The sequence below is a fragment of the Drepanopeziza brunnea genome (genome assembly GCF_022702325.1).
Source record: "Drepanopeziza brunnea f. sp. 'multigermtubi' strain 214-2 chromosome Unknown ctg11, whole genome shotgun sequence".
NCBI lineage: Eukaryota > Fungi > Ascomycota > Leotiomycetes > Helotiales > Drepanopezizaceae > Drepanopeziza > Drepanopeziza brunnea.
The window spans coordinates 462431-485497 of record NW_027094074.1 but is presented as its reverse complement, the minus strand read 5'-3'; the positions used below and the strand labels follow the sequence as shown (position 1 = coordinate 485497).

General features: G+C 49.4%; 9 protein-coding genes across 9 annotated transcripts; 2 read left to right on the top strand and 7 right to left on the bottom strand.

The window, feature by feature from the left end:
* Window positions 1–707: 707 nt before the first annotated feature.
* On the bottom strand, window positions 708–1152 carry L3040_006425 (uncharacterized protein; the record flags this gene model as incomplete). The annotated part of the gene is made up of 2 exons (XM_007289212.2): window positions 708–792; window positions 860–1152. The coding sequence occupies 2 exons, from the start codon at window positions 1150–1152 to the stop codon at window positions 708–710; spliced, it is 378 nt and encodes a 125-aa protein (XP_007289274.2).
* A 5485-nt stretch (window positions 1153–6637) lies between these two features.
* L3040_006424 (uncharacterized protein) lies at window positions 6638–8334 on the top strand (the record flags this gene model as incomplete). Its single annotated transcript, XM_007289211.2, has 4 exons — window positions 6638–6940; window positions 6994–7629; window positions 7687–7812; window positions 7867–8334. The coding sequence occupies 4 exons, from the start codon at window positions 6638–6640 to the stop codon at window positions 8332–8334; spliced, it is 1533 nt and encodes a 510-aa protein (XP_007289273.2).
* Window positions 8335–9228: 894 nt separating this feature from the next.
* Window positions 9229–10350, bottom strand: L3040_006423 (uncharacterized protein; the record flags this gene model as incomplete). The annotated part of the gene is made up of 1 exon (XM_007289210.2): window positions 9229–10350. The coding sequence occupies one exon, from the start codon at window positions 10348–10350 to the stop codon at window positions 9229–9231; it is 1122 nt and encodes a 373-aa protein (XP_007289272.2).
* A 666-nt stretch (window positions 10351–11016) lies between these two features.
* L3040_006422 (uncharacterized protein) lies at window positions 11017–11474 on the bottom strand (the record flags this gene model as incomplete). Its single annotated transcript, XM_066154107.1, has 3 exons — window positions 11017–11170; window positions 11230–11402; window positions 11451–11474. The coding sequence occupies 3 exons, from the start codon at window positions 11472–11474 to the stop codon at window positions 11017–11019; spliced, it is 351 nt and encodes a 116-aa protein (XP_066011093.1).
* A 45-nt stretch (window positions 11475–11519) lies between these two features.
* L3040_006421 (uncharacterized protein) lies at window positions 11520–11819 on the bottom strand (the record flags this gene model as incomplete). The annotated part of the gene is made up of 1 exon (XM_007289209.2): window positions 11520–11819. The coding sequence occupies one exon, from the start codon at window positions 11817–11819 to the stop codon at window positions 11520–11522; it is 300 nt and encodes a 99-aa protein (XP_007289271.2).
* A 1479-nt stretch (window positions 11820–13298) lies between these two features.
* On the bottom strand, window positions 13299–14075 carry L3040_006420 (uncharacterized protein; the record flags this gene model as incomplete). The annotated part of the gene is made up of 1 exon (XM_007289208.2): window positions 13299–14075. One exon carries the CDS (start codon window positions 14073–14075, stop codon window positions 13299–13301), a length of 777 nt encoding a protein of 258 aa, XP_007289270.2.
* Window positions 14076–15133: 1058 nt separating this feature from the next.
* Window positions 15134–17539, bottom strand: L3040_006419 (uncharacterized protein; the record flags this gene model as incomplete). Its single annotated transcript, XM_007289207.2, has 3 exons — window positions 15134–17119; window positions 17172–17435; window positions 17492–17539. The coding sequence occupies 3 exons, from the start codon at window positions 17537–17539 to the stop codon at window positions 15134–15136; spliced, it is 2298 nt and encodes a 765-aa protein (XP_007289269.2).
* An 840-nt stretch (window positions 17540–18379) lies between these two features.
* Window positions 18380–20984, bottom strand: L3040_006418 (uncharacterized protein; the record flags this gene model as incomplete). The annotated part of the gene is made up of 8 exons (XM_007289206.2): window positions 18380–18661; window positions 18716–18874; window positions 18932–19366; window positions 19412–19872; window positions 19934–20070; window positions 20328–20364; window positions 20519–20543; window positions 20913–20984. 8 exons carry the CDS (start codon window positions 20982–20984, stop codon window positions 18380–18382), a joined length of 1608 nt encoding a protein of 535 aa, XP_007289268.2.
* Window positions 20985–21177: 193 nt separating this feature from the next.
* L3040_006417 (uncharacterized protein) lies at window positions 21178–22683 on the top strand (the record flags this gene model as incomplete). The annotated part of the gene is made up of 3 exons (XM_007289205.2): window positions 21178–21228; window positions 21481–21577; window positions 21644–22683. 3 exons carry the CDS (start codon window positions 21178–21180, stop codon window positions 22681–22683), a joined length of 1188 nt encoding a protein of 395 aa, XP_007289267.2.
* Window positions 22684–23067: the final 384 nt, after the last annotated feature.

The window sequence follows — 23067 nt, the reverse complement described above, 5'->3', positions numbered from 1 at the left end:
GTGGGGGTGTAAGACCTTCGCTTAAGCGATGACGACGAAAACAACAGCCTCATCATAACTCGCTAAATAGGGCCAAGATGTCTCCAAATGCAAGAAAGAAAAAAAAGTGAAAAAACCCAAAGGGGTGAAGAGAGAGGAAGAATAGCGTTATGATGTTGCGAAACCATCGGTAAAGGCTGGACTCCGAACAATGAACCGTACCAAACATTGGAATTTTTTTATTGGCAGCATGCTCTGTGAGAGGTGAAAAAAACGAAGCGGAAGCCCTGGATAGCAAGAGTCGATTATATATGAGCATAGGAGTGACTATTTGCAAGCGACACTGGCATAATACGTCGGCACCCAGAGAATGTCTTCCACCTTCTTATCAACAACACGACCGCCTTTAAAGACTGGATCATATTATTCTGGCCTCGTCCCAGTCTTCTCTGTGTGCCTGTGAGAAGATCCCGAGCGGAGTTTTTAGAATCATTTTTCTCAGACAGGCTCTGGCGCAAATAGACGGGTGATTGTCAACTTTTGTGACGACGGTCGAAGCCAGAGCTTGATAACCTCTTTCTCCATTGATCTGGCTCACAATACGAAGAAATGCATTCGATAACCTTTCCGTGCTACGGGGATACATTATCTAATCTTGCAACCCTAAACAGTTTCCAAAGCCCAGGCACATGACTCCCCCGACCAGCTGCATCACACCATCACTTCCCTCAAAGAACTTTCCTGTGCCGCGAAGATCTCAATGTCTTCTTTTGATTTGAAGCCTCTGGTCTGGCAGATGCGGGAATAGTAGAGCTACGTACATCGGGTTAGCGAAAATCTGTCTGCCTTTCTGTATATATCCAATAAGAGAGAAGCTTACCTTGGCCCCGCTTCCTCTTTGGTGCCAGTTGAACTCTCACCATCACCCCCCTTAGCTTCTGCATCCAAATGATCCGACTTCATACCAGCTTCCGGCTCGCTCTCCTTCAACTCTCCCACTTTTCTCACCGCTTCCTCTTTCGCAAGCTTTGAAGGCTCTTGTAAATCACTGCTCGTTTGCAGGGGCATAAGATGCTCCAGGGATTTCCGTCGCTGCGCTCTGCACGCGAAGCACCGGTCCTCTTGATAGATGATGTGGCTGCACACAGGCGGCCGAGTTAGGTGGTTAGACATTATTACGATTCTCCGATTTCCTGACGAGTGTAAGATGGATCTTGAGGAGGGGTGCGACGATGGTGTAGATATTGGGATATGAACTGGAGATTTGAGATCCTGCTTAAAAAAGGGAAATCGATGCGCGTATATATCATATTCTACTTCCTAGACGATTCACAAAGAGCGCCCGAAATCTTGGTCTTCTGCGATATGAATCACTGGCCTGGTGGGAATGATAGGAAGATCTATGACTCAAGTATGTTCACTGTTCCTCTTTCCTATTTTATCAGAACGGGAGAATTGTGACTCGAGGATGTGAATTATTGAGATATCCTTCTCGCATGGTGTTCGTCGGTGATGTGGCTTTAGTCTTCTCCGGCAATACTTGTTATTACGAATCGGCGTGTCTGGTACAGATAGAGACATTACTACTTCAACCCAGTCCGACAATCACGAGAACACCGACGACGCTTACGAGAATGCCGAAATACCATCTGTAACTATATTCTTCACGTTACAACTCTGACATCTCGATGTCCGCATTCGATAATTGATCTCCAGCTTCTCATCCACCCGCCTATACTTTCTGCCCTCACGGAAGTTACTATTAATAATTGCCAAGAAAACTTCGAATGCTATATATGAAGCTCTATCTCGACGTCCAACTTGTCCGCACTACCTTTTACCCAAATCCTTCTTTCAACTTTTTTACTTCCTCGATATGGATCTGTCGCTTATTAGCCTCTCGGTTCAAAAGGAGATGGGGGTGCAGAGGCGGACCGACAAAAGGGATACAATACCCTGAATACGGGCCCTTTTGGTCCAAGGTGGTTCTCGCGACTCTAGGTACTACGTCGCAGGCGTAATCGTTACACCCTTGAGGGTAAGGTAACCAGGGGGTTTAAAGTGGAAATCTAAACTTTTGAGGCACCCTCAAGGGTGTAACAATTACGCCTGCACCGTGGTACGTACGTAGTAGTACTACGTCGCAGGCGTAAGTACTACGTACGTACGTAGTACTACTTATCGAAGGTATAACTTTGCAAGGGATCTTACGTAATACTTGTATCAGGTCTTACTATATTTACAGTAGTAGAATGATTTTCGACTCAAGGAGGGCCAACTGAAACAAACATACTTATACGGGTTTCAAAGTCTATTTATATCTTTTACTCTCCCCCCTTTATGAATAAATGTCGGACCCAGTTTAGGCCTATAAATTATAAAGCGGTGGTTTCTTAATAGCTTAAAGCTCTGTCAACTCCATTGTATAGACTAAATACTGGCTCAAAGATACTTTCTAAAGCTGAATCCTTATAAGTTGATTGGTTTAATTTAAGCCTTGGTAAGATCCCTTTGCGAAATTATACTTTAGACATATACAGTATTCATAAGGGGGGAGAGTAAACTGAAAGAATATAAGAAGGCCTATTTAATCGAAACGACGATTACGTATTGCTCGTATTTCTATATTTATATTGACGATAAAAAGTATGTGTACGAGATTGCCGAGCTACTTCGCAATTATAGCTACTTAGGTATATAAGATAAGCAATTCCTCTTTATTTTTTTATCTTCATCATACACAATCATCATAGTGCTTTACAATATTCTTACAAGCTCAATTCGTCAAAAGATTATTTTTATTTACCAACTCTATTATGCGTTTCAACAACAATCTCTCGCTCGCTTTTTTCTTTAGCGTCGCAACCGCTTTTCGTCGAACCTGCACATACGACTCTACAGCCGACAACGACGTGCCCGGCTCTTACACTATAACAAACAACGACAATTGGGGTAACATCGCGGCGGACTTTTGCAGTAATATCCAAGAGCTGCAAAAAATGAACTCTCGTGCCTCGATGACTGCGGGACAAACTTTGAGAGTTCCTTGCAGAACTCGATCGCGCGATTGCGCCAGGATCGCGGGCAGCGAATATGGGTATTATACGGTCGTCGACGGCGATAACTTGCAGCTTATTTCGAGGGATTTTTGCGCAGACATCGATGGTTTGTCGCTCATAAACCCCGACGTTAAAGACTACAAAATCACCGCTGGCATGGTCCTCCAAGTTCCTTGCTCTTGGAACTAGCTACAATACGTAAAAGCTTTATCCGCTCGCTCGCTTTGCTTACTGCGGGGGGCTAGCGAAGACGGATTTCTGAGCTTGTACGTGGAGGAAACGAAGTGGACACGGTAGCGGCTTAGCTCTCGGAACTCTTAGGATTGCTATACCGGTATAGTAGAGGAACCTTTGACAAAGGCTAGCCCGAGGACGCTTACAACTACAATCGATTGCGAATATAAGATGTCGAACGAAAAAAAGAAGGAAGAAGGATCTTGGTCGGATACTTGATTAAATGGTCTGAAAAACGGTGTATCGAGCTGCTGATATCTTAATCGCAATAAAAAGCGATCGAAGCAATTGATTCTTTTCCAACTAAATCTGCCGTTCATAAGAAGCATTGAGATATACGTAGTATTAAGCAATTGAAGTGCTTCTTTTATCTTTTTCGATAATAAAGTTAAGCTGAGTGTATTTTGAAAGGACGGAAGATAATGGGTAAAAACTAAGTCTCTTTTTATAAGATATTAAAGACTTGATTATCAATTTACTACGTCGCAGGCGTAAGTATTACCCCTCGAGGGTAGGGAAAACAGGGGGTTTAAGGTGGAAACTAGACTTTTAAGGCACCCTCGAGGGGTAATACTTAGGCCTGTACCGTGGTATTTGGCAAAAGGTTCTTCATCAAATTTGGCTTTTGGATCAAACTTCAAAAATCGATCAGAATACATGTGATCGTAAAAACTTTCGCTAACGGATGTTGTAAGAGGTTCTTCTGACACGCCTTCTCTTGATTGCGAAGCGTCAAGCTCGATACCACGGAAAGAAATAGCCGACGGCTTACTTTATCAGTACACGGTTATCGAGAGGCGAAAAAGAAAAGAAGAAGAAAGAAAAGAAAAAGCTGCAAAAGAGAATCTAACCTTATACGTAGTAAGTCTGATAATGGCAGACTACCGAAATCAATAGCTTGGCTAAAGGTCACCAACTCGCAATCGATATATAAAATAATCTCTGTTCCTGACTGTACGGCTTGCCCAAGATTGTAAGAAGTAGCGAGATCATTTATACAATCGAGATTGTACAGTCGATTTTGAATCTGACCCAAATGTCGAGTACCCATTCGGCTGTTACGGGCCCTATCCGTGCATGCTGGCGTGGCGTCGTTGGCACGAGCCAAAGATTCTCACCCTTGGATCCTATCCTGCGCTCAGGAAGGGAGATGATAGCAGTTGTACTTGTAATAGTTCTTATAGTTCAGTCTACAACGAGTGATAACCTTGGATCTTGGCCGTCTCTCGGTCCTGTCTTTTGTCAGATCACGTGCATCAGCTGACCTACCTGCCTCTACTTAACGCCCCGATACGATTTTCTTGGTTCCCGCGACAAAACGCTGCCACTTTACGAGAGCTCTCATTTTCCGTACGAGCCTTAAAATTGAAGAACTCAAGACCCAGTCTTTAGTTCAAATGTTTTGTATTCGTCCGTTGATTGCAAAACCGGGAGTTTCACCATGGCCGCCATATACCCTTTCCCTGACCGGGCCCTGAATCCACGATTTGTTGATATTCGATAAGGGTTCCACATCGGTGAGAAGGCTAGGCGGCATGTGATTTTCAACCTGTCCTTATGTCCGGAGCCGTTGTGAGATTGATGTGCGGAATAGACAGGAGTAGAGACTTGATGGGCTTCGCGGTAGGATACGATTTTCAGATGTAGCGCACCTGCTGGGTTTCGTTACTTCATGATATAGTTTGTCGAATGAAGCACGACTGGGGCCTGGCAAAACAGGCTGGCGAGTTGAACAGATACGGGCGAAGATGAAGCATGCGTACGTGCGTATTGTAGTATATCTACCTTATCTACCTACAACTTTCAACGGCGGCACTAATATAGCTTTGCTATCTTCAACTACCTGTCTCTCGCTCCGTGCTAGCGCTGCCACGCTGATCATACTACCTATTTATTCGGAGAAGTTACTAGTAAGTAGGAGAAAAATGTTTGATCGACTTCCGTGATCATAAGTAGTAAATAGGCTTTCACCATCACCTCTGCGTACGCTCTTACTGTATCGCTGACTCTTGGCCCGCCTTTGACATTGAATCCATTAGTAAGGGTACCTAGGTACTGACAAAGAGTACTATCCCTCCCCATGAATAATTGTCGGACCCAGTTTAGCTCTATAAATCGTAGAGCGGTGATTTCTGAATGGCTTAAAGCCCTGCCAACTCTATTGCACAGACTAAATACTACGGTAGCTCAAAGATACTTTTCAAGGCTGAATGAATCTTTACAGAGTATAAATTGATCGTTTTAAGACTTGGTAAGTCCCTTGCAAAATTATACTTTCGACGTGTATTCATGTGGCGAGGGAGAGTACGTACTGTATGGAACTACGGAGTCGCGGTGTAGAATACGGGAGTGGTGTACCGTCGAGTCCACTACCGTCAATGAATGCCTTCAACGCCTTAACTTTCAGTTTAGCCCTACCAAGAGCTCTCCTCCTCTTGGAAATTCCTTAGAAAGTGGGTAGAAAGTGGGTGATACTTCGTACACAAGGACCGCGTGCGTCGGCATACAAATACACTTTTTGAATTTGGCTTTGGCTTTTCTTGCCATCTTATCTTGAAATAACCGTGCGCCAGTACCTAAGTAAGGCAAAGCCTGTCGGCCACTCTCCGTCTCAGGTTCGTTGTACCAAGTAGGTACTGGGGCACGGTTAGCCGAAAATTCCCTCGATCCTCGGTCGTGAATGATGATGGATCGCGTTTCACGACGCCATGCCGGTGCAGATAGTTGATAGGTTGAATATTTGTCGTCTGGGATCGTAGGGCTATACGAAGTATTATGCTGTGAACGCTATTCTTCCTTGGACTGTGGCAGAGATCAATAATATACATGCTATCCTTGTTGAAAAGCGTAAGGAAAAGCAAGCGAAGGGTTGATAGGTATACGATCCGACATCAACTCACTGACTGAGAACAAGGCAACGCAAGTCATACTTTTGTCTGGACTACTGTATATAGTAGTACTACGTACGTAGTACCACGGTACAGGCGTAAGTATTACCCCTCGAGGGTGCCTCAAAAGTTTAGTTCCCACTTAAACCCCCTGGTTACCCTACCCTCAAGGGATAATACTTACGCCTGGGACGCAGTATACACCTGTACCAAAATACAACTACCGCATGATGAAGCACCTCGCGGTAACAATCTTTACATGGGGCCGTGGCTTGGGGAAGGTGAGCTGATGCTTGCTAAACCTTGTAATTGAACGACAAGACAATAACGAGTTTAAATGCCACACCTCCGCCGCCCTTCACGTCAGATATCTTCACTGAAGCTCACATCCATATCACCTCACATCACATCGGATAGCCAGTCAGTCAGTCATCCACAAGATTCAAGATCGGAAACTCGACCCCACCACTGGCCAGCATGCTTCCAGCGACGTTATATCTCACGTCTCGAGCCTTGCTCTGGTTTGATCTTACATATCGGATCTACCTTTCAGAACGCAACCGCTCCAAGAACCGTCGCAGGGTTGCAAAGAAACTGAACGCCGAGGGCCAAGAAGTTCCGGTTCCCAAGGCCGTCGCCTGCGTCGTGGGATATCGCGAAGAGGCGGAGCTCTTCAAGGCTGCCTTGACAAGCTACCTCACGTCAGGCTGCAACTACCTTGTGGTCGGCATCGATGGCGATACTAAAGATGACAAGGAGATGGTCCAGGTCTTCGAGAAGGTAAGCGTGAGATTCGTTTTCGTGATCGCAGCACGCTTATGGGGAGTTTCCAGGTCGTAGGTGCAAATCGAAAGACGGTTGTCATCAACCTCAATGCGTGTGTTGGCCAAGAGTTCATGGAAGTACGAGAGTTCGACATCAAGAACACGTCCCCGGAAGCCCGAGCGCCAAAACCAAAACAGGACGAAGAAGAGTTCAAAAGAGCGTACGAATACATGCGTACCGCGTTGATCAACTCCGGATTCGTGGACACCATCAGAGGCGGCGACGAGAACTTCGCCGTCTGCTTCACGCAACCCCATCGTGATCTCAAGGAGGTCAGGCTGGCTGCTTGGGTCATGTCGATTGTTGTCGCAGACTTGAGAGATGTCGGGTATCTCTGGTCCAGTGACTCGGACACGGTCATCCTTCCCGATACCATTTCCAGTCTCACCAAGATCGTAGCAGCGGAGCCACGGGCTGCCGGCGGATCAGCCCTCGTTCAACTCAACAACGCGCACATTTCATTCGTATCGCGAATGGCGCAGACTTCGTTCAGCTGCGATGCCATTATGAACCGCTCGGCCAATGCAGCTATCGGGAGATCGGAGTGTCTGAACGGGCCCGGGTCGCTGTTTAGGATTGCGGCGCTGCGCACGGTGGCTGCTGGGTGGTACCGCTGCCAGTATCCCGGCTCCCAATTTCGCAGTGTAGGTTCTGTTTCGTGCCTTATTCAACGAAATCCAGGGGCTGATTATAGAGAATAGGTTCTAAACGAGGACATGCAAGTCACGATGATGTTTGGGAAAGCGGGCTGGAAGCGCTTGTACTCCGAGGGCTCGATCATCCAGACAGCAGGACCCACGAATCTCAAGGGCTGGGTTGGTCAAAGAGTAAGCCCATGTCTCCGAAATACGATGGGAAAGCCTCTCTAATGTCTCATTCAGATTCGCTGGAGTCGGGGCATCCATCTCCATCGGGTGCACGACTATCAATACGTCTTATCCCAGGGACTTCTCTACACAGCCTACATGGTCCGGAGTGCCCTCTACGACCCCCTGTTGCTGATCTGGACATCCTACTTTGCCATCACAGGCCGTCAGCTAGTCAAGATCTCGGTGCTAGATGTGCTCGCTCTCGAGGTCATCCCCCCGTTCTACAACTATTTCAAGTCCCGCAAGCCTCAAGCCGGCCTTACGGCTATAGCACCCTATCTCTCCTACAGAGCCATCGCCCCCGCGTATCGGATGTACACCTTCCTAACGCCAGGCAAGGACTCCTGGGCTCTGCCTTCTGGCGCGAAGACGTCAGGCTTCCTGACCATGCTCTCTTTCGATCCAGAGATGGGCTTCGTCTACTTCTGGTTCACTCTGATGGCCATCGCCATCGCAAGAGGTCTTCTCAACCTCGTCTGAGTCTCGCGGGGGCTGTATCAGACGCTGCAAGACAGGCACTACACTGCACTGCAGCAAGGGATATCGAGCCGGCTTCGATGGACTCCTTCTCCCACCAGCGAGCAATCATGCGTCTTAGCGCAAACGATATCCTTCCATCTTGTTTCCAATTTCTTTTCCTTTTCTCCAATTTAGATACCACTGCAATATAGAAAGTTTTCCACGCTCCTCCGTCTCAAATCCCTCAAAGCGATATTCACATCGCCTAACTTCCTAGCCAGAATACTAAACACATACACACTGACAGGAAAAGCAAGTGTGTACGCAGTGTAAGCGCCTGTCTGATATCGACGAGTCTGGGAAGCTGGAAGAGCGCCTGTTCCAGAGCATGCGTCGTATTTCCAGAGGCAGCCGTGGGGAGCAGGTGCACGATCTGCCGCCCTCGCTGAGAGGCGCAAAAGGTGCCTCGAGGGCAACCGCAGGATAACGCAAGGAATGTTTGGACATGATATCTCCGGAACGACGCGTTTGGGTCGAGGAGGCTGTTTGGTAGGAGGCATTTACTGTATCGCTGGCAGAGAATCGAGAGAGTCGAGAGAATCGGGTAGCATCGACATTCTTTTCTTGCGTTGGCTATCGAATCTGTTCTATCGCACAACTCCACCAGTTGATGTTGTCGGAAACGTAACTGAAGAGGTTTTCATGGGCGAGGGTCGCCGACGCCACCTACTGACAAAGGTGACTTGAACCAGCCCATTGCCACGTGTATTCCAGGACACTCATGATTGATGTTGTAAAATTATGCGCAACACGCAACAACCATATAGTTTTGCAAAGCGAGATGCTCACTACATGAAGGACGCCTTGCTCAAACTGGTTTTGGAACCCCAAAAAGAGAAGCCAGAACTCGCAGACTTACGAAAATTCATTCTCTTCCAAAGCTTCCTCCTCCAAGAAGATGTCATCGAGGCTCCAGCCAGCAGCTTCCAAAGCATCTCTTGCCTTCACCTCTTCGCTGTTTTTCAGAGCCAACTTGTAAAGTCGTTCAGCTTGGTCAAGATCTCTTTTCAGCCTCGGAGAAACTATAGCCTTGGGTACGATGGTGGGTCTGCATGCATTAGGAATGCCTTGATCTTCAATAGCCCACGCTTTCTTAGTTGATTCAATGCTAGGTGTCACTCGCTCTGCTGCACTAAGAAGTGGAAGCTGCAATTGAGGAACCTGACCACTCAACAATTGATCCCGACAATGATGGTAGTGTCTGATGGTCTCGCAAACGTTGAGTGGATGAATCAGGCATTCCTTTCCCGCCAACTCAGGAACGGCAACCCAGTCGCTGTGATTCACTACCAAGGAGATCTCTTTTGCACCTCGGAAAATAATCGCCAGCTGCGGAAGCAAATAGGCCAAATCATCTTCCACGTACGAGCTCGGGAGTTCAACTGCCAGTCTTCGAATGTTGCACAGCTTGCTATCGTTCTCGATCTGAAAAGGGCCAGAGAGCCCTTTCAGTATTAACTGCAGGCCACGATACAGCGGTAAACAGTATGTGAAACTGCTCGGGCGTAGGTACAGAATATCTGATTCCGTATCAAAGTATGTACCCGCAACAGAACCAGGGTATGCAAAAGTCTTAGAATAGCGGCGGGTCACCACTCCGTACGACTCGCGGCAAACGAATGTTATGTCCGGTGGTGGACAGTTGGAGTCAATTCCCACCATGTGGGTCTCCCAGAAGACTTTTTGATCCAAGTCGGAAGCACCTCGTGCGATACAGATAGCTTCGCGGAAAGCTTGATCTTCCTCGAACTGCGTTTCCTCGATTTCGTCATCCTCGTCGAATATGTCCGACTTGCTTAGGCCTGGCCATTTCCGTCCTGTCTCTTCTTCGTAATCCAAGAAGGTCTTCATTATCGGTCTCTGCTTTATCGTCACCATGCGCGGGCCTGGCAAAGCCGCCTCCCAAATCAGAAGTCTGAGTTCGAGGGGGAGCTTCGGGAAGCAGGTGAATCGTTTTCGTAGTGTGACGCCTGGCATGGCTTCTGTTCTCCTCGGCTTCTTCGTTTTACTTGAAATCGCGGAGGCTTTTCCGACTTAGGATTGCATGCAAGCTGGTATTGAGGAGCTAATATCGACCTGCAGAGACTAGTCAGTCCGAAATAGCCAAGGCAAATAACATACTTCTTACGCGTTTTTTTGCAGAGGCGCAGTTTCAAGACGTCTTCAGTCGATGATGAACCGTCTTATTGAGGCGCTGAGGTTTGAAGTCAACGAGCGCGGGCGTAAAACAACTCGTTGCGTTGTTGTGACGTCGTGATGTTGATAATGATGATGTTGGGGCGGGGATGTCATTGCTTCGGCGGCTCTTGACGCCAGATTGATGCGACTTCCGCCATGGTCACGTGTAGATGACTGCTGATGGAGCAATTGGATAGAACAAGCCAATTAATATATTGAACCTTATCTGAACTGCGGCTTCGGAACATGTCGGCTTTGAATGCATATCTACGTCAGCCCGGAACGAATAAAATACTTAGTTGTAAGTGGCCCCGAAAGCAGCCAAGAGTTAACCACAAGAGATCCAACGCGTAGTATTCCTAGACCCGAGCTATATAGCAATCAGAACATTACAAGATTGATGGTCTCTCACCAATACTCAAAATTTTGGTTTCTCCCAAGTGTGTAGCCTTTTGAGTCTCGCTCCTAAACAACCTCATCGTTATTGAACCAAGAGAGATCGTACTGCCCTGTCATCGCCATCATAATCACGTTGAAGTGCGAGCCCATCTCGAGAGTCCAGGGATGAGGACCCTTGGAAGAAATGATATGATGGACGAAGCTTTTTCGTGTGCTCTTGCTTCGGAGACAGCTTTATATACTCAAATGGGATGTTTCACGGGCTGAGGAACGACTAACGCTTCCGTGTGCTCGGTAGCATATTCGGCATGCCGGTACAGCGTCTCTCTCATGGGTTTTTGCTTCAGCAATTCCACCAATGAGAAAATACCAGGGATAACGCAGACAGCGCGCATCACATCATTCATATATGTTGTGTTGACAATGACACCGGCCCAGTGGTAGCGATGTTTCTGGGGTGGTTAGCCGAGTCTCTTGTTTACTCTGGCCAAGTGACATACCTGGTTGTCGCGCAAGTCTTGCATCGAAGGAGTCGCCAAAGGACATCTCACCTGGATATAGCTTGGTCATCATGACGCCATGTTCAGGTGTTCAGGACTTTCCGCACCCATGATTTCGAATGTGACGTCGTTGGATTGCCGCACAATATTGAACCCTCTCTTCCTATTTTGACTCTGCAAAGCCCCAACAGTCTTCACGAACTCATCCATCCTCCTCACAAGCACATCCTCGTTCACCAAAAGATTGGAAGTGCTGAATGTAAAACTCAATATTCTCCTCATCCTTGAGTGTTTTTCTCTGTTGGTCTCGTTGATGAAATTCATGGAGTGAACAACTTCAGGGGTGAAGAAGAAAGAGTCCTTGAGCATCGATAGAACGTTGCTTGCCCCGAAGCCGTATATAAATTTCTGTGCGGACGGAAAGTGATCCAAAACTGAGATGATTCGGTGCAATGCGTACAACCGGCCCTATGATCTATGAGAACCCATGTGTGTCCGTCTGTATTGCAGGTGTTGAGTTCGCGCAAGAGCCTATCCCAGGGAGTAGATTATAGAAAGTCAGTCAATTTGATCAAACGTTCGTAGGGCTATACCGCTCGGAGTTATTCCCCTTCCTAAGAAGGCTCTTTCTCCTCGACTGGATGTAGCAATTCGATACGACGAGTTTAAAACTTTCCCGATCGCGTTCACCATCACAGCGGCACGCTGGCACCAGCACCCTGCAGATTCCACAGCATCAATCACATCCCAAGTCACGAATCATGGACATCCACATGTCATTTCCACGCAGCACGATACGTTCTATGGCAACACAAAAACAACTTTGTTGCAAGTCGCAAAGAATCCGCATCGCGGCCGCACCTTGCCACCGTGCAATATTTACAGCTCGAAGCTTGCCACCGACAGACCTTAAACGTAAGCAAGGCATACTCCGGATAAAGGGGCCGTCGCTGTTGCCATCGGAGTACGAAGGGAACTGAGGCGATCAATTATCGTTGGAAGCCAGCTGATGAAGAGAGGTTTGCCCCGCTTTTCTACCTCGCCCCCTTTTGGGTCCTCCATGACAGGAGCTTTGTAACATTTGGATTCCGGCAGAAATTTTGTTTAAAGTACGAATCGACTCCATTGGATCTGCAAGACCGGACAACACCCTACAAGCATCGTTTGAAGTTGAGATAGAGGACTGGTCTAGATCACTTCTACCGGAACGCTGTGATATTGAACCGAAGCAATTGCATCTACAGACTTGTCAAGAAAATCAGTCTGCTGACCCTTCGCAATCTTATACAAAGTAGCTTGCTTACAACTTGGGGACGACTCGGGCAACAATAACTGCTCCTCCAGGTTCGGAAATCGAAAAATGACTGTCAAGCGAGTTTGTTGTTGACTCTGTCTAGCCAAATTGGCAGGACGATCAAAATTGAGCTTTTACATCAGCAATCAATCTAGTGACTTGGCATAGATTACGATCTAGCACAATCACGAATGTGGCATAGGCAGTATTGCGTTAGCTAGAAATACTAATAAACAAAATTGATTATTAAACAAATATATTCGACAAATATGAAAATATGTAGTTGGTCGAGATCAATAACAATGTGACAAACGTTACCAAGATTGCTTTTGACTATAGTCGAAGAGATTTCGGGGTAGGCATAGGTAGGGTCAAGCTTCTTGCTACTTACGGATACAATATGCACGGCAAAAGGCTTAGCTGTTTGTTAGCTAAGCGAGATATCGACGTTTGGTGCATCGCTTGTGTCAAGTATCATACGTATGCACATGCTATAATTGCATTTAGAAACGAGATACATAAACTTCGATCTCCTCCATCATGATCCATCTCGTTTAAAACTTCCGAAATCCCTTATCTCCATTAATCATATCATCACTCATCTTCTGCACCTCCTCGCTATTCTTCACCCAAGCACTCCTCGCATCCTCCCACCTGCCCTCCCCAAACCTGCCAACGCACCACTCGACAACAGCCCCAATCTCCCTCCGACTCTCCCCCACCAGCCGCCCCATCTCAGCCTCATCCCTCCCCCCCTTCCCCTCCTTGAACGCCTGCACGGCATTCAAGAACCTCTGTCCAGCATCCAACTCCCCCTCCCGCCTTCCCCCAGCCCCAAAATCACCAGCCTCACCACCACCACTGCCCCCCTCACCCACATCCTTGAACGTCTTCCCCCCGCCCTCCCACACCTTCCCATACAGCGACCCTGCACCACCTCCACCTCCATCAGCACCCCCACAGCCATCCTCCTCCCCCCCCTCCCCCGCCGCAACATCCGAGTACCACATCCTCGCATTATCATAGTCCCCCTCAATCCGGTGCAGGATCCCATGGAGGAACATGCCCTCGAACGCGGGCTTCGCCTGCATATGTCGCACGAGGAAGTGCGCCGCCGGCAGGTCGGCGTTCAGCAGGTGCAGCGCGGCCTCCAGGGTCGGGTGGACCTGCAGGCTTGCAATCTGGGAGGTGAGGGCTGTGGAGTGCGGCTTGGAGGGCGGGAGGAGGGGCGCGGCGAAGGTTGCTGTGAGGTGCGAGAGGATGGCGTGGAAGCTTGTGAGGGCTTTGGGCCCTAGGGATGAGGAGGAGGAGGAGGAAGAAGAGGAGGACATTCTGATGTTCTGGAATGGGCTCTGGAATGGGTTCTTGGACGAGGAGGGGGATGCTGCTACTAGGAGGTACTGGCGGAATCAGTATAGCATCCGGCAAATCTCAAATCGGCAAGTCCTTCACTTTTTTTGTCTTTCAGAAGATAATAACTATAATAGAAATAACAATAGTAATAACAATAATAACAAAAACCCAACCACCAAGTCAATCCGGTCCTAACCTACTCCTTGGAGGTAAGGAAGAAAATACCATCAATCTTCAAACCAACAACTGTACCGAGTAGTTAGTTGGCTACCTAGTCATCGAGGACGTCATGACTCCACCATCATCGACAGCAAGGCCCCCCCCAAAAAGCCCCTCTTCCCCCTTGATCAACAGCATTCAACTATGTAATTCCAAGAGCGCTAAATAGCTTCAGACAGGCTATGCATCCTAGAAACCAAAAAAAAAAAATTTAAAAAAAAATTAAAAAAAATTCGAGATTTACCAAAAAAATTCATCCGTTCTGCCGAATCAGATGATATCCCTCGTCCCCCTCCTTCTCGGCTAAAGCCCTTTTCCTTTCCCTCGCGTAAGCAGAGCAAAGCAAAGCAAAGCAAAGAGATCGATCGATCAACGTCAACGTCAACGTCACTTCCCCCCTCCTCCCTCCCCCCTCCCCCACCCTTTCATGTCGAGGAAAGAAAGCAACAGGAAGAAAGACATCATGAAAACAATTTCCAAGAAAGGAAACATGTTGTATTCATATTGTAATATATAATTGGTTTGCAAAGCAAAGCAAGAGAAAGAGAAAAGGTTGTCGGCACAAGCTAGCTACTAGACTCAGATAGATACTATACTATACATCCCTTCCCCATCCATTCATAACCACCGCTACCTTCCTCACTCACACTTTGCTGCCGTTGCCAGTGCCAGTGCCAGTCCACTCATCCATCGCTTTCCTCGAATTTCATCTGATCCTATCCGCCTTTTCGAATCTAGCTTTGCCATCAACGACATCGGAGACACCTCCTACACCTCCAGCAAAGCTTTCCGAGCCAGCTTCGTACAAGAAGACAGTCTAGAGCCCTTCGCTCATCCCCCCGTCCTCGTCCTCCCCTCTCTGCTCGACACCATGAAACGCATCCCCGAACGCCGAATCGTCGACACCCTCACCTCCATCCATATCTAGCTCCAGATTTCCCATGTCCGCACCGTCGCCTCCATAGCTACCCATCGCTCCTTCTGCGCCTTCGAGATCGCCCAGGTCAGCGAAATCATTAGGCGAGGTGTGGAAGTCGTTGACCTGAGGCGTGTTTCCTGATGTACTGGTAGGCATTGGTGAAGGGTTGTGTTCGGAGATACTGGGGTGTTGGAATTGGGGCTGGGTTGAAGGCTGGGCGATAGCAGGCGAGTTGGACGCATTTTGCGGGGAGACGCCGCCGGGAGGGACAATGACCCAGTCGCCACCTGTAGTATCGGAGGGCACCCGTTGCTCCCCAGTGTTGCCCATCGAGATTTCAACCGATTGCTGCTGCTGAGGAGCTGGAGGGGGGTGGGGAGAAGCCATTTGGATATTGCTTGGCGTGTTGGCCGACGAGTGGTGCTGGTAATTCGGCTGCGGCGTTGGGAAGTTACTGCCCGTGCCGGGCGTTGCATTTGACGAAGGACCACTGGGCTGGTATTGATCTAGCAGGCCAGCAGCTGAGTTGCTCGTGTCGACGTTTGCATTGTCCACCAAGACCCCGCTATGTGTGGAGCCGTTGGAGCCGTTATATGACCCATTGTACGAAGCATGGGGGTTCGTGCCCAACAAGGAGCCTGATGTAGCTGCCGGAGGCGTGATACGAGGCGCTACTTCCTCGTAGCCACCATCTTGGATTCGAACGAGCTCCTTGACAGCGGCGGCATGGCGACCGACAGAAGCTTCTACCTGAGCAACAATTTCTGAGACTCTTGGTGGGATTTCAGTAGCAACCCCGCCCTCCTCGGCATCTTCATCGATGCGACCTTCCAAGCGCCAAAACTCAGGTCCGGTGTCGGTTGGGTCCTCCACCGCAATGCGAAGCTGCTTCTCAGCATGTGTGATGAGTGACCCCTTTTTGAATTTAGCGAGTCGCTTAGCATGCTTAGCCTTCATCTTCTCAATCTCAGCATTAGTCTCAGCAATCTTCTCGTTAGCCCTCTTGCGAAACTCTTCCGCCTTGTCAGCATCTAACCGGCCAACATAGATGTTTTTGGGCACGTCTTGCTTTGGAGCATCCTTGTCTTCGGAGTGATAAGGCGTGAAGAACACACCCCTTTCCTGCTTTGCAGGATCATTGTCGACCTGGTTACGAATGTCCCTAGGAAAGTAGGCTTGCAAAGGGTTGTAAGGCGCATCGAAAATTCCCTCTGTTAGAGCACCAAGTTCTCCACGCATTCCAAGGCCGAGGTCCGTAGGGATGATCTGGTGGATAGCATACGGCGAAGAAAGAATCTCCTCCATCCACTCGTGATTCTGCTTGTACCGTGCCATACTGATATCCCGCGGGGTCATTAGATCAAAAAGATCTCCACGAGTGTAGTCCTCCTCATCATCAGCCTCCATAGCAGCCGCGCTGATAGCAGCAGCCTGGTTGATATTGGTCTGTGTTCTCACGCGCTTCGCTGGTGGACCAGCGACAGCATGCTGCTGAGCAGGATACGCCATCGTCTGCGGAATCCTAGCTTGTGGTGCGCTAGCGCCATACATAGGCGCACCCCTTGGTGGGCCTCTAGGGAACGAAATCGCTGGCCATTTATTGCGATCATGCAACATGAATTCCTTCTGCACAATCTGCCCGTGCGATTGAAGATACTGCCGGGTGCTCATGATCTGCTGGATGCGCATATCGATGGGGATGACGTTGGCAGGGATTCGGTCGTTGGGATCGCACTGCGTGTAGTGAATAATCCAGAGAGCTGGGTCGGGGGAGGGATTGCCAGGGTTGGTTCGAGAGGGCATGAGGCGGTATCGTCGGCGAGAATGCGTTGCGAAAGGCTCGCCCGGCGCAAAGCCTGTCTTTTGCTGATACATCTCGAGAGTCTGGAATAGTCAGAGGAGCTCTAAGATAATATAGAGAATGTATGCATCTCACGTATCCGCCTGGGACATCAATCGCATAAGGGCTCTCGCCCGGGTTCCAGACGTATCCATCGCTGGGAAACTCAGGCCCGAGAGAAGGAGATTGCCAGATCAACAACACTGTCCCATCAGCAGGGCGGTCGAGGTACGTCCAATAGAAAGGAGCTTGATCGCGGGCGATTTTGGGAGCGCCGAGGAGGTATTCGGCTACTTTGTCGGGGTGTAGCTGCGAGAGGGAGGGAAATCTGTAGGTCGAAACCAGGTGAACATGACCTTGCTGAAATTGAAATCAGCAACGGTGTATACGTGGAGTTACGGCTTTGGCAGGCTTACCAATTCTCTCTGGATGCCCTGGCTCGGGTCCTGCATCTGCATATTCATTGTTACGGCTTCGAAGCGTGGTGCTTTGTTGAGCTTGTTTGCGATTGGGATGGCGCGTCAAGCGCGATCCAAATTCTTAGGATGATGATCACGTGGATAGTGAAAAGATACCGATTACCCGTCGACCAAGCTTGCGCGAGTAGTTGTACATTCAAAGCTTCTCATTATCGAAATTAGTATATAAACATTTCGAATTCATCGATCGTGTACTATGCCTGCTAAGCTCGAGGACTATCAAAGTTCTATCTAATACTTGTTTTGCAAATCAAAGAGATATCGAAAAGAGCTAGACCATCCTTACTCAGGCGTATCCGGCAACACGCCTAATGCATATCTTAAGCATGCTTTTCGACGCTTGAGTAGGGTTGTAGAAAACCGTTTTAGTACCACTAGTAAAGCAAGCGTGATTGCTTAAGCGTATATAATCAAGCCAAACTCTCAACCATGCTTCACAGAATGGTTAGGTAGCGAAAATCTGCGCTGGACCAAACATAGCAGCGAGCAACATTCTTTCCCCCAAGTACCATTGTCATATCGTCAGTTGGGGCATTGACTTTGAAGTAGCTATTACTCTGATCTGATCCGGTTGCTCGATACCGCGACTTGGTATGTATAAGTCCTCCATCTAGACACCTGTGGTACCGGGATAGTTGATCACGGGGGAACCTGCGGGGATTGGCAAAAAGAGTGACCCAGGTCACGCCTCGGGATTTCAACTCAATGTTCCTAGAGTATCATGCCACCTTTGCATAGACATAATTCTTCCATTGAACCAACGCAGCGGTTTTTCTCATTGTCTATTCAATCTAGCTAAATTGGGGGAATGTGCTGTTGAACCGATCATGCTTGGTATGCAGACGAAGAAACGTTTCCACCACGTCCAGTCCAATTGACATGAATATGCTGTCCCTCCTTGTAGGTGGCAGTAGCGCACTCAGGCTTGATCAGGAAGGTGTGAGCACCAAAGTAATCCCGCTGAGCTTGCAGAAGGTTGGCAGGTAGGTTCTCGGTACGGTAACCATCGAACCAGGACAGAGCGGTCGAGAAGGCAGGAGTTGGGATACCGAGGAGCGCAGCCTTAGATACGACGTCTCTCCAGCCGGGCTGTGCCTTGTGAATAGCCTGTATATGGTCAGTATACGGTTATTTGGTGGATACTAGAGACACGAAGCCTACCTTGTTAAAGAAGTCGTTGAAAAGTAGGTTCTCGAGGTCGTTGTCGGCGTTGAAGGCCGCGGTAATATCCTTCAAGAAGACGGAGCGAATGATACATCCTCCGCGCCACATGAGGGCAATGGATGGCTTGTTGAGCTTCCACTTGTACTCGCGCGCAGCCTAATATTTGTTAGGTTGAAAGTAGAAGGCAGCCTGGGGACATGTATCAAGGCATACCTCTTGCATAAGCATGAATCCTTGAGCGTACGAGACAATCTTGGATGCGTACAAAGCTTGCTCGAGATCATCAAGGAACTGCTCCTTGTCACCCTCGAACTTGGCCTGTCTGCTGACAAACTCGATCTTCTTGGAGGCCTTGACACGTTGATCCTTCAAGGAAGAGAGACATCTGGCCAAGACAGCCTCGGTGACCAAGCTCACTGGTTGTCCGAGATCAAGAGCGTTGATCGCAGTCCACTTTCCGGTACCTTTTTGTCCAGCGGAATCTAGAATCTTCTCGAGAAGAGGGGTTCCGTCCTCGTCATTGAAGTACATGATATCACGGGTAATTTCGATCAGGAAAGAGTCGAGAACACCCTTGTTCCACTTGGTGAAGACATCACCGATCTCCTTGTTCTTCATACCCAATCCACGCTTCATGATATCGTAGGCCTAGGAGGTTTAGCATAGTCAACTGGAAGGATTTGGTGGACATACCTCGCAAATGAGTTGCATGTCACCGTACTCGATACCATTGTGCACCATCTTGACGTAGTGACCAGCACCCTCATCTCCAACCCACTCACAGCATGGGTCACCGTGATCACCCTCACTCTTGGCCGCGATGCTTTGAAAAACATCCTTGATGTATGGCCATGCTTCCTCGTTTCCACCAGGCATCAAAGAAGGCCCGTATCTGGCACCCTCCTCTCCACCGGAGACACCGGAGCCGACAAATCGGATACCCTTGCCAGCCAGGTATTTTGTCCGTCGGTTGGTATCGGGGAAGTGGGAGTTACCACCATCAATGATGATATCGCCCTTCTCAAGAAGGGGCAGGAGGGTCTCGATGAAGTCGTCAACGGGCTTACCGGCCATGACCAGGAGCATGATACGGCGGGGGGTCTTGAGCTTGCTGACAAACTCCTCGAGGGAGTGAGCGCCTTCAATCGACTTTCCTGAAGTAACCAGACTGTCAGGGAAGATTCAAGAAAGGGTCTGCGGGAGGGAGAAACCGACCCTTAGCCTCGTTTGCGAGGAAGTGGTCGACCTTGGAAACGGTACGGTTGAAGGCAATGACGTTGAATCCGTGATCAGCGGCGTTCATGATCAGGTTCTGGCCCATCACGGCCAAGCCAATGAGGCCGAAATCTCCGCTGGCATTGCTGTTAGCAGGTGTTGTTTGTTCCGAGCCCGAGGAACCGCGCATGGTGCCACCAATGTTGATGCTGGCGAGTCGAGCACTGGGCGGTCAGAGTGACTCGTGAAACGAACAGTAAGGATTTTCCCTCTCTCGATGTTCCCAGCTCACGGTGGTGACATGGGAAGTCGGGCTGGTTGGCTGCCGAAGAGCCCAGGACGGCGATGGTGGGGTAGGTGGGATCCGATCGAAAAGGGAAAGAGGGGTACTCACGTTGGTCCACTCATCTTGGCTGGTATTTGAGACGTATCTTGTGTTGTTGGTATTAGGAGGTCCTCAAATATTAACAACGAAGGGTACGTTGGATGGTGAGGGTGAGGGTGAGGGTGAGGTGAGAGTGATGGTGATGGGGAAGGAAGAAATGGAAAGAGAAAGTTGCGTTTGACGGAGGAGTGCTAACTAACAAAATGGTTGGGCGACCCGCCCGGACTGCGCTAGTCAGGGTTGGGTGGAGGGGCAGGATTGCTTTGCTTAGTGAGGTCAAGGATTGATTTAGCCCAAGCAGGACGGGAGGAGCAGAACAAGGACGAGTTGCCGGACACGCCTCGATCGATGGGATTGATATCGGAAGAGGGGATGGGATGGGATGGGATGGGATGGGATGGGATAGAAAAGAGGACCTCCTTCAGTTGGGAGGGCCGAGGGAAACATTCGATGAGCTGGCATAGATAGCTACCGTAGCTCGGTAGCCGTTCTACATATTCTGCTCCGTAAGTATTATCCGGCGGCTCTTTTTGCTGCATCCTAGCTACTCCACGTTACATCATATCATGCCGGCCGATTACCAAGACCACGAACATCGATCAATGCAGAAACCCAAGTCATGAAATGGGGACTTTTGTTGTGATTGATCATGGCGGGGTCGTACATTATAGGTAGTCGCATGACAATCCACGACCCCTACCCTAAACATCGGGTTGTATTATACAGAAAGCTATAAGAATGAAGTGTCGTCATGTCGGGGTACTCAATCCAGATGGCGGATTTGAAGGATTGCTCAGCTTCCTCAGCTTGCTCAGCTTGCTCAGCTCAGGTGGCCACCGCTTTTGGGCAGAACCAATGGATGCCCACTTTACGCGGGGTCACCTCTAATCACGTGACATACCTCCGAACAGTAAATATAGAGCTATATCCAAGCTGTAGCAGCAAGTGGGCGAAAGGGAACAGCCAGCCAGATGAGCGCTTGGGATGAGGGATCTCGTTCTAGGCGGGAAAAACACATGAAGTGCAGTGGGTCCAGGTCACATGAGCTTTCTTCTCCGAGCAGATTTTCCGTTCCGTGACAAGACTCCATCTCAGCTCTAACTCGACATCTCTTCCTCGACATCAAAACTCACCCTGACATCCCCATCAAACAACTTATCAGTCACCAAATATCCCAACTTCACCAAGCTCCCGCCCAAATTCGACGACGACCAAACTTGCGCCTTCCGAACTCATCGCCACTGCGCAAAGCGCAAGAGGTACGTCTAACACTCATCGCGAGGCAAACGTACAATCATTCATCATGTCCTACCCCCCACCTCCAGGTCTCCCCTCGAAATCTACACCCGCACCACACCCGTCTCTCCCCGCCAGACCACCACCAAGCTCAACTCCCTCATTCAAACCCGCCTTCAATGCCTCCCGCGCCAACATGCCCTCCGCCTTCCCCGGCTTCGCGCCTCGATCCGTAGCACCCCCAACGCAATCTTACAACGCTTATCCACAACCCGCATACCTCCAACAACAACCTCAAGCATATAATGGCTACAATGCCGCTCCTCAGCAAGAAACAGCCTACGGCGCCGCTCCTCAGATCCGCAACCCGTTCGCCCCGCCAAGCGCAACGCCCGCTGGCGCCGCAGCACGTTACGACGAGGATCCCGAGATGGCAGCCCAGATCGCTCAATGGCAATCTGCGTACGCCGCTAAAGACACCTCCTCATCCTCCTCAGGTGGATACACCGGCATCGTGCGCCGTTCGTACCCGAGCGAGACGTCCGGAAACGCGACGAGCGCGAACGCGGCACCGTTAGGAGGAGCTGGACCGAGCATGAGTAACGCCGCTATGACATCCGCCGCGCACAACGACACGGGCGTCGCGACGGTCGTCAACGATGCAAAGACAAACACCAAAACCGTGGTCCGTTCCGGCGGTGGATCAACCTGGACCGATTCCTCTCTTCTCGAGTGGGACCCTGCTCACTTCCGCCTCTTTGTTGGTAACCTCGCGGGAGAAGTCACGGACGAGTCGTTGCAAAAGGCCTTCTCCCGCTGGCCCAGTGTTCAAAAGGCACGAGTAATTCGGGATAAGCGGACGACGAAGAGCAAGGGGTACGGATTTGTGAGTTTCAGCGATGGAGACGACTTCTTCCAGGCGGCGAGGGACATGCAGGGGAAGTACATCGGGAGTCATCCTGTACTGTTGCGGAGGAGCACGACGGAGATCAAGGCCGTCAATCCCAGGGATAAGAATAGGGATAAGCATGGCAAGGGTGGCAAGGGGAAGGGAAAGGAGGACAAGACCGGGGCGGGGGTGCAGAAATCTGGGAGCAAGACGAAAGGGGGTTTGAAAGTTTTGGGATGATGTGTGGATCGAGGACCGAAGGAAGTGATAAGCGCAAATTGAGTATGTGGGCGATATATCGGGAGGTGATGAGAGCGGACTGGGGCCTGCGCTATGAGGGAGTGAGTCGCTGTATGTATACGAATCATGGCAACCAACGGTTGATGGCAGGATGGGTGGGGGCTACCAGAGCGAAGAGGTGCAAAAGAAGTGAGCTGCGGCCTAGCCAGGTTTGCATAGCAAGCGGTCAATTAGCCTGCCTACCTGCTAAGCGAAGACGAAAACAGACTCCAGATTTCATATCCCATCCCATCCCACCCCATATTCACATACGCACAACGCATCCCTCCATCCAATCAATTCTCAAGTTTTCCAACTCCCCATCAATCCATCGATCCACCAATC